General features: G+C 35.8%; 1 protein-coding gene across 1 annotated transcript in view; it reads left to right on the top strand.

Annotated features, from left to right (window-relative positions):
• TOPAZ1 (testis and ovary specific TOPAZ 1) overlaps nucleotides 1-15022 on the top strand; it is a gene marked incomplete at both ends in the record, with an annotated part of 36141 nt that extends 21119 nt beyond the window's left edge. Inside the window, 12 exons of the mRNA XM_080611453.1 lie at nucleotides 3104-3167; nucleotides 4271-4422; nucleotides 4684-4776; nucleotides 5060-5175; nucleotides 6570-6639; nucleotides 7679-7853; nucleotides 9238-9338; nucleotides 9757-9922; nucleotides 10807-10971; nucleotides 12023-12226; nucleotides 13300-13486; nucleotides 14809-15022. Of these exons, the coding sequence (XP_080467579.1) occupies nucleotides 3104-3167; nucleotides 4271-4422; nucleotides 4684-4776; nucleotides 5060-5175; nucleotides 6570-6639; nucleotides 7679-7853; nucleotides 9238-9338; nucleotides 9757-9922; nucleotides 10807-10971; nucleotides 12023-12226; nucleotides 13300-13486; nucleotides 14809-15022 (1707 nt within the window). The remainder of the gene's footprint in view (nucleotides 1-3103; nucleotides 3168-4270; nucleotides 4423-4683; nucleotides 4777-5059; nucleotides 5176-6569; nucleotides 6640-7678; nucleotides 7854-9237; nucleotides 9339-9756; nucleotides 9923-10806; nucleotides 10972-12022; nucleotides 12227-13299; nucleotides 13487-14808) is intronic.
• Nucleotides 15023-18293: the final 3271 nt, after the last annotated feature.

Raw genomic sequence — 18293 nt, 5'->3', positions numbered from 1 at the left:
GTTAGACATACTTTTTAAAAAGTAACATCTAATGGAGCTTATCCATGTCCTTGATATCTTAAATATGCTGTGTCAATTTTTAAAATACATCATTGTAATTTGGTTTTATTTTTCTGAGTGGTTTTTTTTTCCTTTTTAAATCTCAAAAAAGAGATGTTTTTCTAGTGCTTTGTAACCCCTTTGAAAATTTGTATGACAGGTTAAAAATACTCAGATCATTTAACAGTAATTCTGTATGGGACATTTTCCCTTTTACTCAGTTGTGAAGGCTATAGAGAATATAAATAATTTTCAGCTAGTTTGTATGAATTATGATGATTCATTATATACAGGCACATTAAGGAATTATATGCCTAAAACTATTAAAAATCTATTTTATTTTACTTGTGGTGCAGCACTCCAGCACACTTAGTGTTCTGCCCACCAAACCTAGCCTGACTTTCCTGGTAGTCTCGAAGTCTACTTCAGGATGCGTTTATTTTGTTTGTTTTTAGAATTGTCCATTTAAAAACTATAGTAGGCCAAGCACCTCATGGTGGCACCAAAGTACATAAATGGAAGACAGGTAAAGCAGTGACAACATCTTCATCAAATGCAGGGGAAATAAATCTCTTTAGGAACTGTTACGCAGACCAGTTCCTTAGTACAGCGTTTTCAGTGATGATAGTTACAGGAATTTTCAGAGAGAAGTACTTTTCCCCATAATGGATACTCCTTCCTTTTCATTAAGTAACTGTTTGATGTTTTAAGGCATAACTTACTAGAATTTCACTCTTCACAGTTGTGGCCGATCATGCAACACCGCAGTGATTTCATTCATAAAAACGTATGTTTTGAAAGTCAGCACACTCTTCAGCAAGTTCTACAAGTTACCAGGTTTTTGGGGGTTTTTTTAAGATGTCTTTAATTTCAAACAGTGAAATCTCTTTTGTATTAGGCAAAGTAAACCAAACTAGTAAGGCTGTGTTTTAAGTACTCCACAAATTATTTAAAGGGGAGGGTCTTAACAATGTGTATCAGTATCAGATAGAGGTGAGGGAGGTAAATAAGATGAAACCAGACTCTTTGTCAGTGGGACCCAGTCAAAGCATAAGAGGCAATGGGCGTAAATTGAAAAGATAGGAAATGCAGTTTGGCTTGAATGACACTTCAGACTGTAGCATAGATAATTGTGCAGTTGCATAAGTGGTTTGAAAACACATCTTCATGCAAACTATATTTCTTGGATTTTATTTTAGCTTTGTGTACCTTGCTCATTAACCCTTTTGGACTCATAGCCACAAAAGAAATGTTTACTTTTTGTGACTTCTTGAACCTCTAACTGGAAACACCATATAAAATAAGAAGATATGTGTCTTCATTAATGTCACCTTGCAACTTCAGGACCTTGGGTGTATGCTTCTGTTGTGGTTTAGGGTTTATTTGTTTGGGGTTTGGGTGTTGTGGGGGGCTTTGTTTTGGAGGATTTTTTGTTTGTGTGATTTGGTTTTGTTTTGATTTTTTAATCTGGCTTCCTAAAGAAATGAGACCTAAAAGTTGCACTATCCTGTTACTACTGTCTCTAACTGCCTTTAAATAGTTTTTTAACCTGTTGGTTAGTTTCGGCCACATTTAACATGGAGTGTGTGTCTCAAAGATGCCACAGGGTTCTTAAACAGAATCTCTTGTAAAAAGGATCCTGGTTTTGATCTCACTGAGCAAAAGGCTGCAGCATGAGGTTTTTACCCCTTATTAAACATTAAGATTGCAAACTAGGTGATGCTGAAGGACTTTATAAATTCTGGTGCTTGTTTTTCTGATTTAAGCACCTTTGTGTTACTACAGTAGAACTGTGCGTAGTCAGCTGCTTGTATAAGATAAACTGCCCTTTATTATGCTTTTTATTAAATTGTCATGTAAATGAGTTGTGGAATCAACTGATAGGTGACAGAATAGTGTCATCTATACCACCTTTAGAAAATAGGAATTGTCTCTTTTATGTACTTCAATTTGAAATCTGTTAGAGATTCTCACATTTTTACATGGTCTGTAGGTTTGTTACACCTTTTAAAATTGAAACAACTAAATCAACTGAAGCCTCCTAGAGAAGCTGTAAATGAATAACACATTTACTTTCTTTTATAAATGTAACGTAACATGTCCCATGATTAAATATTACTACAACTGGATTTTCCAAGCAATTTCACTAATACTTGGAACAGTCAGGGCTCCAGATGCAATCTTAGGTTTTTTTCGGGAGTCAGTCCAAAGAAGGAGGAAAACAGGTTGCAAAAGAAAGCAAACTAATTTACGTACTGTAAGCATGTGCTAAAGCTTGTTTTGGAAATGCCCTCAGCCACCTGGGATTGTAGGTTTGGATTAAATGAGTTAACTCACTGCCAAGTGACACTTCATATGTATTAATTATGATTTCCTGAAAGGTGTATCTTAGACGATAGTTCAACAACATGATGTTTCAAAATGAAAACAGTAAGCTTTATTTATATTCAACATACTTACATATATGGTCTTCGTGTTCTTTGACTTGATGATCTGAACAGGTTAATGATTTTAAAAAAGGAAAAATGTCTTGGCCACAGGCCAGTATATTCTGCTTTGATGATAATTCATTTGCTATATAAGAACCATAGTTCTGAGTTTTTTCTTTTATGTTCTTATGAGTAATTCTTTGTGACTGTCAGTCTTACCAGCTTCACTTCTAGATGATTCTTTGACTTCTTAGTTTATACATTAATGTAATTTTTGTTTATCCCATTTTCACCTTTTTGCTTCCCTTTCTCTGTTTACAGTATGCCACATCTATGCTAATTCCAAAGTAACTGTTTTCTAATTCTTTTTTTTGTTTGCTGTGAGTGTGTACAAACACACACACACACACATTTGTCTCAGCAGCTCCTTTTTCAAACATTTCATCTACCTTATGTCCTTTTAACAGTGCTTTTGCCTACAGACTGAATTACTTTCTTACACCATTTGTCAGCATCTGTGGGTTAAACAGAAGCAATGTGAAGTTTGTTTCCTTATAGATCTCATGTTTGTGAGTAGTTCTTTGGCATAAACTGAAGTAACATTTTACTATGGATTTTTTTCCCCCTTTTTCTAGGTTTGCATGACAATACTTAGAACATACATTACTATCAAAGAATCGGGCCTTCTAAAACGTGCAGGTATGATGTAGTAGCTTTTGATGGATCTTTAATACTTAGCTTATTTAAAACTAATTAAATACGCTCTCAGCAGAGAGTGAGAAATGCTGGTTTTGAAGGAATGTATTCAATCCACATGTTCTCTTGTTCTAGTTGCTCATTGAAGCTTGGTATTTAGATACACAGTCATCTTGTGAGATCATTATAAATCTTACATCCACAGAAAATTAATTCAGCCTGAATGGAACTAGACTTGAGAGCAGAAATGAGTAACTGGGGAAGGGGGGAAGTTTAACATAATGAAGTTTTGTTAAGGTGCCTTTGAACACCCTGGCAAAACATTACAAATCCCAAAACTTTGGAATTAAGCTCTTGAAATGAAGTGCACCCAAACAGCTTTAGTAAAGGCCTTTCACATTACCTTACACGCAAACAACTATGATTAACACATTTTAGAGGCTGTAGTTGATCCAGATCCATGTGAGCTTTTGAGTTCAGTCACAAAGGACTGAATTTCAGTCTGGTCTGTCATGCCTTCTGTACCTGTCCTAAGCAGTCTTAAGTTTATGAAATCTTATTAGAGCATAGCACAATGTGAACACGGGATCCAGTCGCACCCTGTGTAGTATGTTCCCATACTGAAATACTGAGCATTGTAAATGGAAATAACACTGGGTACCAGCAGGCTACACAGTACGTCTCTACCAAGGCTAGGACTGGAACAGATTGTAAAACCATCCACTGTGATAACACTGCACTTCACTTTCTAAAGCTTCATGTCTTGAAAGGCCTTACTACCTTGATGATACTACCAAATCTAACCTGGTCTTGTGCATTTTTCTGGTGCTGCACCAAATTAGCTGAGCTTCCTTGAAACTTAAAGGGCTTATGGTGTTCAACTCAGTGACATGAGATGTTTCAGAATAGTCAGTCTGGGTCTAGCAAGGTTAACACTGTATTCAAACTGGATTCTTTCACCTATTTTTCTCCCTATCCCTGTCCCATAATATCCTGTATAATAAAGGGTTGTTACACTGCATTTAAAATTAAATAACTTAAATAACTTATTTGAATAGTTAGCATCAGTTTACCCCAAAATGAAATTAATTTAATTGCTTTTTCAGTCCAAATATTTGTGAAATATTACAGAGAAGTTACTCCTGGTGTGTATTTTGCTTCTCAAGTGCTGAATGATCTTCTGGTTTCTCTACTCAAGAAATGTTTGTTGCATGAAGTATTTCAGATATTGAATGTAACTGTACAAATCAGTACACTGGTAGGTGATCTTACACAAATATGTAAAAATATATTGTATATATATGTAATATAAAAAATTACATTTTTTTTAAACCCCTGATCCATCGTTTCTTAGTTTTTTGAGTACTGTGCCACTTGTAGTAGTAAGTTTGATTTTACTCTGGTAGTCGAATCTTGGGGAGGGTAAAAAGAGCAATCAAAAAAAATTATATTATAAAAACTCTAAGCTTTCTAATTGAACAGAGTTGCAAAACTGATTGTGCTCTTCTGTCTAAATTAGCCGGCTGTAGATGTTCTTCTCAAAGTTTTTGAGCATGTGGCTTCTTTGAATATAAGAGACGCTGTGCCTACGTTAATCAGTACCTTTTGTAAGGTATGAGTTTGATTGTACTGCTGCTACTTGTTGGAATTTCTGAAATAACTTCGCCTGTTTTAAAATTCAACCATATCACTTCAATATTATTTCAGTACTTTTTTTTTTAAGTTACATTATGACTAGCTGAATTTATGGTGCATGCTTCTATTTCTCCCTTGTTTTTTGACTGAGATTCAATCACATGTTTTTCCCACTGTTATTTGCCACTTGCCTCTTGAAATATGTAAGTGATCACAGTTCTTTGTATGCCTACTTTTCTTCCCCCTGTTTGCTATTACAGCTCATTGGTGCTGGTATGTTCCTTGAGTCTGCACATTTTGACTGTATTATTAAGTTCCTTCACCAATTGAAAGTTTCCAGTCAGGAACTAAATACTGTTTTGAACATAAAACCCAGGTATGTCTTTAAGGAGCTACTTTATATCTGTCTAGTTCCTTCTTTAGGTTCTATTTTTATAAACTCATGTATGCCTTTAAAAGGCAATTAGGAAATGCAGATTGGGTGTTTCGGATGAAAATACTGTCATATCATGTGTAATTGTATTTTAAAGTGCTGTCAGTTTACTGTGCTTCAAAGATCAAGGATTATTAATTCAAAACTTAGATTCTGACCACAGTTATTATTAGTTTTTTCCATACTGATAATCATTGTATAATCTGTTGCTAGCTGTGCTGTAGGTTTATATAACTGCAGTCAAATTAGAGACATTGTGGTTTAATATATCATTTAGGCCTACATAAGCAAGCACTACTTCTACAATAAACAACCCTTTTAGGCAATAAGAGGATTAGTTATAATCTGAAGTAGTTTTCTAGTTTCATTTTCTCTGCAACTACACAAACACTTGTGCCAACATTCCTAAGGAGGAGGGTAATTTTTTTAAGTACTGCTGGGTGGTGCTGGGCAAAATGTGAAGTCATAGCCCAGATCTCTTCCAAAACTTGATGTTGATGTCTCCCCATTACCTCCACAAGATTGTCTTTTTCTCATTATCTGCATCATACACTCACACACAAGCTGAGAAACTAAATTTGAGATTCATAAAGCAACCTCTCATTCTTAGAGGAAACCAAATATGCAGCCTCTACTGTGTGAAAACAAGCCATCACTGTTTCATGTGAAAGCATTGTAGAAATTATTTGGTGCTTTTCATACTTTTGCCATAGTTTCAGACACGGATCTGACCATGGAACTTACCACACACATTGGAGGTAATTTTTACCACTTTTTTGATCACGAATCTCATTCACAGAGGAATGACCCCCTTCCAGGTTGCCTCAGTATGTGCATGTTTTCAGCACAAACTGAGAAACAGGCTGTATCTATGAAGACTGAGCAACTGTGCTGCTTCAGCTACGTGTGTTAGCTCATTTGTATGTAGGTTACGTATCTCTACATGGTAGCTTGCACCAGGTAGATGTATTCAGTGGTGGCAGCAGAATAAAGTAATCATGCTCCCAGGTATTTGAAGATGAATACCATTTTCTTTCATGTAATTAATTTTTTTGCCTATATGTCAGAAATACGTGCAATCCAATTCTGCATTTACTTAGTGGAGTGAAAGTCTTATTCATACCTTCTCAGTTAACCTTTCTACTGAGACTGGCTTCCTTTGCATGATTGCAAATGTCTGTTTTCAGCGTCCAGTTTGCATAGTATGTGGTAAATAGGATCAAAATTCACATCAGTTTTTAGTTCATGTATGATAATTCACTGATAGCCTCCTGCTAGTGCATAGTTTTGTTCAATAGGGTGTATTAAAATTAAGTATTAATATTTTTTTCTTACAGAAGATTTCAGGAAAGACATTTTGAAAAGAACTGGGTTTTTGACTTCAACTTGGCAGTGGCTGAAATTCAGGTACAATACATGCATTCTTCAAGCTTGTTGGAATGCTTAAACTGTGACTTCTTTAAAACCTACAAAAATAGCAATTTCTGCATCATTTTAAATGAGTGGGCTTTATTATTAAGTATCTTGAGATTTTAATAAAATATTTTTATGCAAAGCCATGTTTGGGAAAGATTAACATGCAGGAGAAAACTGTGGCTTTTTTGTGATGATGGTATTCTAGTTTACATGCTTGCAGTTTTTACCTTGGTTTTGTACCTAATTCAAAGATTTTATAACTTTAAAATTGTTTCCCAGGCCTTACATTTGTTGTGTTTGTAATTGGAAGCAGTACATCATTCCTTGCCAAACAAATACTGAATATATTATTTACTAGACAGAATTCATATCTAGTTTAAAAAGGCACAATTGTAAAAGGCTGTAATTGGAAATACTTTGCAGGTATTTTAAAGAATAAGCCAGTGTCATTAAAAATTCTTGGAGGCTTGCATCTTTCATTTTCAAGGGCAGATTACTTATGCTGCACAATTGTAATATTTTATATATTACAAGTTTACACATTACCATGCTTACTACACAGATCCTGAGATGAAAATTTAAGAAGGGAAGGGCGAGGACTGATTTATTTTTTTTTACTCCTTTAACACCACAATCATGAAGTGATCTGACAAGCAAAAGACTTAATTCATACAGAAAATAACCATCAACTTGGCATGCATTGTGGAAAAAAAAAAACACAGTAAAATACTGGATGAATGACAGTTTGTAAATGGATGAATAAGTTATGAGCTTCCCCAATTGGGGCTGTGACATAGATGGAAAAAGAATTTTAATTTCCGGAGGGACAAACATGATTAGCAGTCCATGCTAGATAGGAAACATGTAACTGTGCCATATTCAACATGGAGGTTCTTGGCAGTAGCATTTCATCAGTTATCTTTTTTCTGCTTTAAGTCTATCCCAGGTCTGTCTCTCGTATTTCAGTATATTCTCTGTTCAGTGTTCTGGAAGCAGGTTGACTTATATTTACTCCTTGCCGCCTTTGCAGCATTGCAAGGAAAAAAAAGATTGGGTCAAGCTGGGAGCTTTGTTCGTTAATGCGAGAACTGGCTGTGAACATTTTGATGATCTTCAGAAATTATCTTTATGTATTGCTGAAATACTAACCAAAGACTCTGAGACAGACCGACTAGAAGTTCCTTTTTGTGACTTTGCTGATGCAGGTAAAATTAAGATGCAAGAAATGTGTTTTGTTCATCCCTATTCTTTGTAGAGTTTTTAAAGTTCTAAAAAACCAAATTCATAAACTGTTTTCTGATTAGTTAATTTTATATGTTACAATATTAAGAATTTCTTGAGGAGCAAATTCAGCCAGCCAGAATGCTCAATAGAAGCCATTTTCTAGTATAAGTAAAATCCACAGTGCTTACACTTAAAGGAAGCTCTGAATGAAGAGCATTTGAGCTTTGTGAAATCGAGAAACCAGTATTAGTGGTCTTTTAATAGGACCAAAATTGGTGGTCTTTTAATAATGTTGTTTTCTGAGGACAAAGGGAAATGTATTTAAGTATTATCATGTGAAGTGTCACACTCTTAATAGCATAAATAAACTTTAGAGCTGTAAATAAGGCTGTATTAGTGTATTTCAAAACACAGTGAACAGGGTTACATCAGGTATGTCATTTGTACTTTTTTTAATTTTTTTTAATACGGATTTTAGAATTATTTCATTCTCTAAAGAACCAAGCATTTATGTGAGGGCTGGAAACACAACACCTTCTAGTTCTCTTAGAGTTCTTGCAGGTTTTCTCACTCCTTTCCACTCTATGCCCCTTCATTTACATAACTGTATCCTTCTTCCTAAGGAGTTTCCAGAAAACTGAGGCTCAGCAAAGTGTCATTGGGATATTAAAGCATTTTATAATTAATGTCTCAGATCTTTTTCAATCTGTATTAACTACTAAAACAAGATGAATATTTATTCCAGATATGTAACATGACCTTTCTGACCACAGACTTCGATATTATGAAATGGCTATCAGAGCTTTCAGTTGTGACACAGTGTATTAAGTATATTATAAAATATACACAAAAATAGAAATTAAAAATAAGAGATAATATGAAATAAACAGCACTTTTAAAAATATATTTTTTTTTTTTTTAATGGTACAAAAATATATTTTCTTCCCACACCCAGATGGATTGTTGTGCTCATGCCTTACTTTGGAAACCACTGCTCTAGAATGCCAACAGTGCTTCCAAAGTGGTTGTGTAATATGGTTGGAAAAACTTGTAATTAGTCAGTTCTGTAATTGCCAGCATTTCTTCATGGTCCCACAAAATGCAAAGGTTACTGTACAAATAATGATATTACTAAATTATGCCATTACATGTCCAAGCATCTCATGGATGAAGTACTGTGAAATAGTTTCTGAATAAACTGTAATTATTTACCCTGCTTTCCGTGTTGAGACTTAGGAAGTTACTACTTTTAATGGCAAGTATGTTTAATATTTTCACAATTACAGTGTTTCTCAAGTGTGCAATCTCTTTAAAACTGCATTATCATGTACCATTTTTTTAATGTGGTGTTGTTTTTCTTTTTAGTAGCAAAAAATTCACAACATAATGAAGCAGACAGAATTTTCACTGGAAGGATTGGGATAAGTGTAATGTATTCTTATCACAAAGTTCTCCAGTGGATAAAGGTATACTGGACTATAGGAACCTGACTGGCAGAAAAAGAAATGAGTCATTTCTAGATTTTCATCTAGAAAGTCATGAGTCTTTCTATATGTTAAACTGTATTTCTTTAGTTAAATGGTTAGATGTTCTACCTGCCTCCCCACCATCTTAATACTTCTTAATTGTCCAGCTGGATCAAAGCATTTCATTGTGTCTTTCTGAGCATTAGCCTTCTATGGAGCCCATCAGAACTTTGTCTTGCAACCTAGAAGCTTGATTGTTCAGGTTCAGGTTTTGACTTTCTTTTGGATAACTAAACTGATGCCTGTAAATCTGTATCACCAAATTAAATCTGCTGTATTTCATGTAATAATACTCTGCGTCCACTGATATGATTGCTTCCTCTGACCTTCCCCCTTTCCCTCCTCCCTCTTATGCCAGGGAAGGAAGGTTTTGGATAAATTGCATGAGCTACAGATACATTTTACAGTCTTGAAAGGACTCATAGGTGCAGAGAAGTTAGCATCAAGATGCCAAATTGTTAATAAAGCTGCAGAAATTTATCTTAAAACAGGAAGTTTGGATGGAGCAACATGGGTATTGAGAGGTAAGTTTGTCTCAAAACAAACTGAATTTTGACTTAAATTTGAACAGTCTCCTAGGGCAGTTTTCAGGTGAAAATTATAAGCTGTTCTGTGGGGTTATTTTTAAATAAAGTTAATAATACTGGGACAACAAAAATAAAATGTGATCCATCTTAACTGCTTAGTTTTCTTCTTAATATGTATAAAAAAATATTACAACTAACACTAAATCTTTTTCGGAGAAGTTGTCACAGTAGTCTGCCATCAACACCATTCTACTCAAAAGCCTACTGTAGTAAGAGAGGGCTGCAGCCTGGAAAGTGACCCTGCCCCTAGCAGACTGCCTTTGAGCCAGGTGACATTCAGTGTCAAAAAATGTTTAGGATTGGGTCAGTGCAGTGTTCCTTTACACCTCAAAGTATCCCATTTAGTAAAATAGCTTTACAATAGTGCAATATTTCTGCAATTAAATGATGCATAATTACAGGCTTCTTGGAATTCTGATTTGCTGAAAAGGGATGAAACACGAAATATAAACAAGAATAGGAAATACAAATGAGTAAAGGTGTTCTGTAAAGTAATACTGATGATCAAATGTTGCTGTTCAGTTTTATATACATACACAGATATATAGATACTTATATACACACATATATATGCCACTGGCAGTCCATTTTAATTTTGTGATATTTAATGAAAGGGGTTATATATAATGTAAAGGTTCAGAGAATCCATCTGAGAAGTACTAGTGATAAGGACCAAATTATTCATAACTAGAACTGCTTTTTCTGAGAAATTCTGCAACTTGTTTTCTGCTGCAGTTTACAGTATATTCTTAATGGCCAAAAGTCTCACCATCCAACAGTTTCAGCTCAGAGAACTAACAATGCACTGTTGTTTGCCACAGAGTCAGAGTGGATCACAAATACACCGTTGTGGCCCTGTGATAAAATGGACATCCTCAGTCGACATAATCTGTTATGTACACTAGTGCACAAATACTTGAGGAAGAGTTTATACAGGCAGGCATTGGAAGTTCTGCAGAACTTACCAGGTTTTCAAAATCATTCTGGTAAGTAAAGAAAAAGGTACTGTGTTAAGAGCTAAAAATTCAGCAGATGATTCTGTACTGTTCTTTTTGTTTGTTTTCAGGCTAAAATTTGTTGGACAAATAAGACAGTTTTAGATAGTTTTAGATGAAACCCTTTCCCCCTCCTCCCAATGTGTGTAGTGTCAGTTAAAATATGTATAGTACTTTGCACCTCTTGCTGCACGCACACACATGCATGTACATGCACACACACAGAGTTTATACACCTGAACACTTTTCCAATTGGCTTAGTTACACAAGGTAAAAGGAAAGACCCACTAAATTTTTAAGGATTATACACAGTCTATACAATAAGATAAAACAGAGATATCATTGAGGCGATGAATGCATTGTTTTTTCTATAACTTAGCTAGGTAGGCTAAGCTTCTTTTACATACCATAAGGACTGAGTACTATTCTGGGCTCAATTTATCTAACAAGTTTTTGATGTGCACTTCAAGGTGAGATGTCTAGTTACTTAAGGCTCCACTAAGGAAACCTGATTCCTGTGAGCAGGTCTCAGTGCTATTGCTAGTGTGTGCTTTTAGGTATATTAGGAGAGCTTAGTTGGAAGGCCATCTACTCAGAGAATCCTAAAAGGATCTAGGCTTTTGAGGCATGAGGTGGATGCAAGGCTCCTCAGTCCTGCCAGGAAGGGGACAGATGAAGTGAACAATTCAGAGTAAGAGAAGCAGAACTTGAAGCACCAAAGGTGTTTCTGTTGGTGCAGATTTTAAGTCTGAGAAGATCAGGTGAATTGTATTTATAGGCGTGGCAAGTGAATATATTTTTATCTGATCCTGTTGGTTTTGGCAGCAAATTATTACTTGGACCTTAGCACTTCTCTTTCACAATGGGAATGGACTTTATGCAAAGACTTTTGATGAGTAAAGGATTATCATAGGTTACCTCAACCTTGTTCCATTTTACAGATAGAAGCAAGCGTCTTGATTTAGGTACTGATGAGAAATGAGAAATGTTTCTTCAATTAGATTTGCATTTGACATAATTCATAATCTCAATTTCATTTCAGATACTGTAGATGTTTCTCAGTACAGCTGCCTTTTTAACAAGCTTATAAGTGCCTGTTTTGAGAGCAAGAACCTTGGGGTCTCATCTTCTGCAGTAGACTTCATGCTTTCAAAAAACATAGCTATTGATTTTTTTTTACTTAGACAATTAATTACAGCTTTGGGAAGAAGTTCTTTGTGGTCTAAAGCTAGGACCTATTACAAAAGTAAGTTGCTTCTTAAACAATATCATTTGCTCAGTATGTTGGGGGTAAATGGGCAAGAGTATACTTCATAAGAAAACAGTACTTTCTGTGTTAGGATCAGGAATTTATTTGTAACTAAAATGTTTATTGGGAAATAATAACTGTTGAAAATACAAATCAGTGCATACTATCTGGCATGAAATAAATGTAATTCTGATAAAATTAAATTTTTACATTTCATTTCAGAATTTAAAAAAGAAAAAAGTGAACCTTTAAATGGTTAGAAAGTGCATCATCTTCACTTTGTCATCTAGGGAAATCAGATTGCTTTATACTTCTCTTTAGAGCTGTGGTGATAAAATTATTTATGATCTGAGAGGTCTGGCAAAGAAATTTATCCTAACTAAAAGAAAATCCCTTTCCACTAAAAGTCTGTGATTGTTTTCAACTCCCCATTTCTGTGCTAAGATTATACTGGGTGTGCCACTCTGATAGGGTCCACCAAGAGCCACCTCTCCGTATTGTCACATTATTTACTGTTTCATTCTGCCTTGGAATTGTGGTGGTGAGCAAGCTGCTCAAGGAGTCCAGCCCTCCTGGGATACTTAGCTTTGTTAACACTGAAATTATTGTTTTTCCTTTTGTTTGGGGGATGGCAATTGGTTGGGGTTTGTTTTTTTTTCCTGAAGTGCTACATAGGTTAGGTCTCTGGAGTCACTTGGCAGAAGACGGGAGTAAAGGGGGAGATGCTGTTCAAACATTTTCTCGCTGTGATCATAGTTAATAAAGCTTCTGTCTGACCTGTCCTAAATCGTACTTGGCGTTATTACGCACTTGGAGTCTCCAAATTTCTGACAGAGGTTTTTAATCATCACTGATAATATTAATTGATAAAAATAACATTTTATCACAGTGAATATTGTAAGTGAATACTACTTGCTGTCTTCTCAATCAGTGCGTTTCACAGGTGAAACAGTAAAATCCATTGTGAGGTTGGGGGGGGGCGTCCACATTCTTAGCCACATACTGAAGAAAACAGATGTATGTTCAGTATTGGTAATCCTAATTCCATACATTTTTGCATTTACTCTCAGGTGCTTTATCATTGGGTTGCTACGCACCACCACTGCAGGGACATTTGTTTCACAAACTTCTGACGATTCCGTCTTATCTATCAGAGGTCGAGATGCTGTTGGCCATTGAAATATTTCTTGTTTCAAATGCCAGTGATATTCAAAGTCCAATGGCTACTAGTCAGACTCTTCAAATAATACTGAAAAGGTTTGTTGTCAGATATATGTCATTTTGATGGTATTTATCCATATGATCATGTAATTAAATGAGAGAGCTTATTTTCCATTGTCTGGGAAAGAGAATGTTCGGGTTTAAACTTGGTTTTAATCCTTGTTTCTAAACTGGTTATAGAACAGTAAAGGGGATGAGGAGGTGTTATTATTATTATTAGTTTTTACATATGTGTAGCAGAAAAGCAATTGTTCCAGTGTGATACTGGTCTGTGTTCCCTGAGTATGTCTATCCCACTAAGAGTGTACTGTATTTTCAAAACGAGGATAGCTTGATATCTTGGTATATAGATCCTTGTGTTGTGCTTAAGCAGTGCAGCAGAAGGGTGCTGTCAAAATATTACTCCTTTCAAATAGCAACTCTTGAAATTTCTTGGCTGTTTTTTGGAAAGTGTGTAAAACTCTTTTACTTGATTATAGTGGATATCTTGGGGGTTTTTTGTTTTTGTTTTTGTTTTTTTGTTTTTTGTTTTTTTTTTTTTTTTTTTAGTTTTTCCTGCTTTCTGTGAGACTTCATACCTTCAGATAAAAATATGTTTTGTTGCTTTTTCCTTTTGTCCATCACCAACCAGTGTCACTAGATTATACCCAGACTTTGTTTTTCGAGAGCCCTTTTTCTTTGAAATTGAGTGGCTCATCATCAAAATGTGATACTGTATAGAAAGGCTACATTTGTTAAGAAATATGAGGAGGGGCATCTCAAACTTGAGAACCCTGTCTTCCTTCCCAGGGAATACATCTCTTTTATTTTGTTCTTTTGATAAACAAGTAATTTTTTACCTCCATTTCATGTGTATGCTATTGTACCTCCGCTTGTTTGTTTAACTGGTAAGTTCTGCTTTTGCAAAAATGTAGGCATGTGACTTGGGCACATCCTTATTCCAAACATGATTACACACCAAAAATAAGTAATCGCTTTTGGAGTCAAGCATGTGCATGAATTCTTGGTATATCCAGTTTATAAAATGGTTCACATTCCTTTACTGAATTTTCCAGCACAGAGTCAAACATTTCTTCATGAAACATGCTGTGACTATTGTAGACCTACTTTGCACTAGCATTAAATCCCAACTTTTCATTATTGTAGAATATGTTTAAAATGCACTTTTCCTAACTTTTTAATTATTTAGAATAATCAGCTAAAATTTGTCTAGAAATGGACATAGCCTGTTCTAAGTGAAGTGAACCTTAGACATTATTTTAATGTTTTTGTAATCTTGTTGCCAATATAAAGCATCAGGCAAGTGACACAAAGCCTGTATGGTACCTAACTTTGTGTTTGTGAAAATTCACTTACAGATGTGCACATCAGACAGTTCAGAATAGCAGTGATTACCAGGCAGCAGTGGAGAGACTGATCCAGGCTGCTCGTATATCTGATCCAAAGCTTTTCCTTAAGCATATGACAATGAATGTTAATATGGAAGAAGTTTACAGCTTGGAGCTTACATCTGCTCTAAAGTGGCTTCAGGAGAATATGAAATGGGCTGGGAAGGTCTGGATGTTTCAGTAGTTATTAAATAGTCAAGACTTTTGGGTTTTAATGGTTAAATCAATCATTGTTGAAAATAACACAAATTAATAAAGGCAGTTTCCCCTGTGTTCAGACTGTGCCTTACTGATTCACAGCAAGGCTTGAAACCAAGTCATGTTTTTTAAATACTTACATTGATGATAATGCAGATAGCAGCACAGAAACAGTATTTTTTTCCCTGACTATATAGACTGTCACACTGACTTACATAGATGTTTTGTAATGGCATCATTAGATAATGAGGAAACTGCAGCCTCAAAACCTACACTCTGTCCTTTTACAGAGAATCCACTTCTTCCATCAGGTGATAGCGTATGTAAGTGCATTGATTGAGTGTATCTACTGTTCTTGATTGAGACGTTTTTCACATTGCTTCATGTTCTGTAAAAGTAGTATGAGTTTCTTTTTGCCTTCTTCACAGTATACTGTCCCATCTCTGTGTCCTTTAGAGGTTTCCTTACTCCAAAAACCCAGTGAAAAGCACTTGAGAATAAAGTAACTTCAAAATCACTTGAGACATGCCTGACTTAGGATACTTCCTTCACAGAACTGAGAGTCTACATAAGTTGCTCACACGAAGGTTTAGTTGTGTCTTGATAATAACTTGTATATGGCTTCCCATTTGTATGTATGCATTCTTCCACTGAAAAAGAAAACTTGCTTTCTCTTTTGATTGTTCTCTTAGAGGGAAGTGCTTTTGCCATGCTTTTACCCACTTGTTTAGTTTCTGACAACTGCATGATGCGATGGAGGCTTCAATCAAGGTTGTTTTTAAGGGATTCTTTTTTTTTTTTCCACCTGCAACTTTTGTGGCAAATCAGTGGGACCTCTGACAAAGTTCATACTTGTCTGAGCTCCCCAGTTCTGTAGTGTTAGTTTAGATCTCCTGTAGCAACCTTCACAAGCATGCCAATAACACATCTCTTTTGGTCCTGCTCTCCATCTTCTTTGGAGCTTTTTGTGCTAAAAATTTCTGCTCTCTTGGGTATAGAAGTTCTTGGGGTTTTTACAACTGTTCCATCATAAGAAAGATGAAGATGGTGGCATAAGTTCACAGTCTGTGAAAAATCTTTCACTTTTTTGGGGCAGCCTAAGTCTCTTCCCAGTTGCAGCAGTATTATTTATTGCAAGTGTCCTTTGTGCCTCTGAATCTGGAAAGCCACTATGATCCTAGCACTGGGATGTTTGTGGAGGGTTTTCATGGATGGGGTTGTTGGTGTTTTGGGGTTTTTTTGTTTGGGGGGGTTGCCACTCTAGTCTTGAGGTTCATGCCATTAATCTGATTAATCTGATCAGCAGTTGGCTTCATGGTCAGGTGCAGACACTTTTTGATACCACTGCTCATCCTGTCTGGAAGTTGCTACTGGAAGAGAGAGGATTGAATATGATGACTGCCTTCCTGCTGTGCCACCTGTACAGAAAAATGCTCTTGTGTTTTCACAGGCTATCATTCTTCTGTAGAGATCTCACCTGCTTTCTTTCTAAATAAATGGAAGATTCAATACGGACAATTGGGTAGCATTTATCTACTAAAAGCCCCTTACCTCAACATTTCTCTTGAAGAACAGTTGGCACTAATTCAAGCAGATGGTGGGTTCCACCACATGGTATTCGCCAGGATGGCTCTGCCATTTGCAAGGCTATCAACCTGGTCAAATTCAGCAGCATTTTGCTGCTTTTGTTTTCCAATAGCTGAAATATTGGATAAGAAGCGATGAGGTTTCAGAGGAGGGATCTAAGCCAGAGTTCCTCCAGTCACTCCGGTATTAGTGGCAAGTGCAATTTTGGAAGACTTTGACAAACTAAAACTGGTGGTGAGAAACTTAAGTCATTTTTGCTAATTACTTTCTGTAAAATCCTTTGTAGCTTAATCTCCCTTGGAATTAGACAGAGGCTTTCTAAACTTCAGCTAAATCCCACACCTCTGTAAGCGGTACCAGATGTGGCTAACACTGTGTTTGAGAAATTCAGAAAGGCAAAATTCGCTTAGTCATCTGTATGGCTTCAAAGTTTGGGATGTTCTAGAGACAGCTTTATTTTCTCCATTATAGGCCACCTTGAATTTTCACTTAGATCATCCCCAGGAAAAAAAAAAAAAACAAACCCAAACCACAAAACCAAGTATTGCTTTATTTTTCAGACGGAGGTTAATCATTGACCTTCTAGCTTAACTTGGACTTGCCAAAATCTATGCAATGTTTTGGCTCCATCTCCCAAATACCATGCTGATAGGATGCAGTCTCAGCCCTGTGTTCCATTAACAAGGAAAGCAAGCTCCCCACGATGTTGCTGAGATGTTTTGTTACAACTGGTGCACCTGGTGTTTCTGTCAACATAGTGATTCTTCCTATCACCATGATAAAACAGCAGGCAATTTAAACAACTGTACTGTTAAGTCACATATTCTGCATTTTTGTGCTGAGTCCATTTGAAATACCATACAAATCTTGTCGTGTTGATGTGTATCAGAATGCCAGAAAGCAACCTTCTCAGTACCGTTTTGGTGACAGAAATTCCATGTGATAAATAGGACAAAACTCCAATGTGGAATGGAAATAAGCCTGGAAAGATGAAAAAATATGTTCTGAAAAATAAAGTACAACAGAGACAATGCAATTTTGCAGACCTTGCCATTCAGAAAATATATGACATGTTTAGTTTTTCATGTAGGAGATAAAATGTTTACCTGTCTGTAGAGAGAGAGAAAAATGTGCAGAAAACTTTCCTGTACTGCTCTCAGTAGCTAGGTCTAGACAATACTGTGCTCCTTCAGTATGTTGTTAGATGCATAAGAAGTTCCCTTTGTGAAAATCTTTCTTCAGTTTTCACTGATTACAAGGTACGCTCTTGGAAAGATTAACTTCTGTTAGGAATGAACAGGTTCTTGTAACTAAAACAGAATAATGTTGTTTGGAAAACTTAGCACAGTTTTATTTCAGAGCATTGATAGTTTTGAGTGTTTCTTAACCCTCATCAGGGACAGAGGTAAGAAGCTGGAAATAGCAGCTTGATAGTTTCACAGTGTTTTATAAAGAGCAATTGTGGGGGTCATTTTTCAGTTGTTGTTAAGATGTTAATAAATTTTTTTATTCTTTCTATGAAGTATCCACAATATCTGTGAGTATTGTCACTCAATTATTTAATTCTGTTCAGATCCCTGTAATTAATATGCTTGGGTATGCAGGACAGGCAAATGGCAAAGCAGACGTGGAGAGTTTAATATCTTGTAACTCCTGCAGGAATCTAGACT

The sequence above is a fragment of the Psittacula echo genome (assembly GCF_963264785.1).
Source record: "Psittacula echo genome assembly, chromosome: 2".
NCBI lineage: Eukaryota > Metazoa > Chordata > Aves > Psittaciformes > Psittacidae > Psittacula > Psittacula echo.
This window is presented reverse-complemented; position numbering and strand designations above follow the sequence as displayed.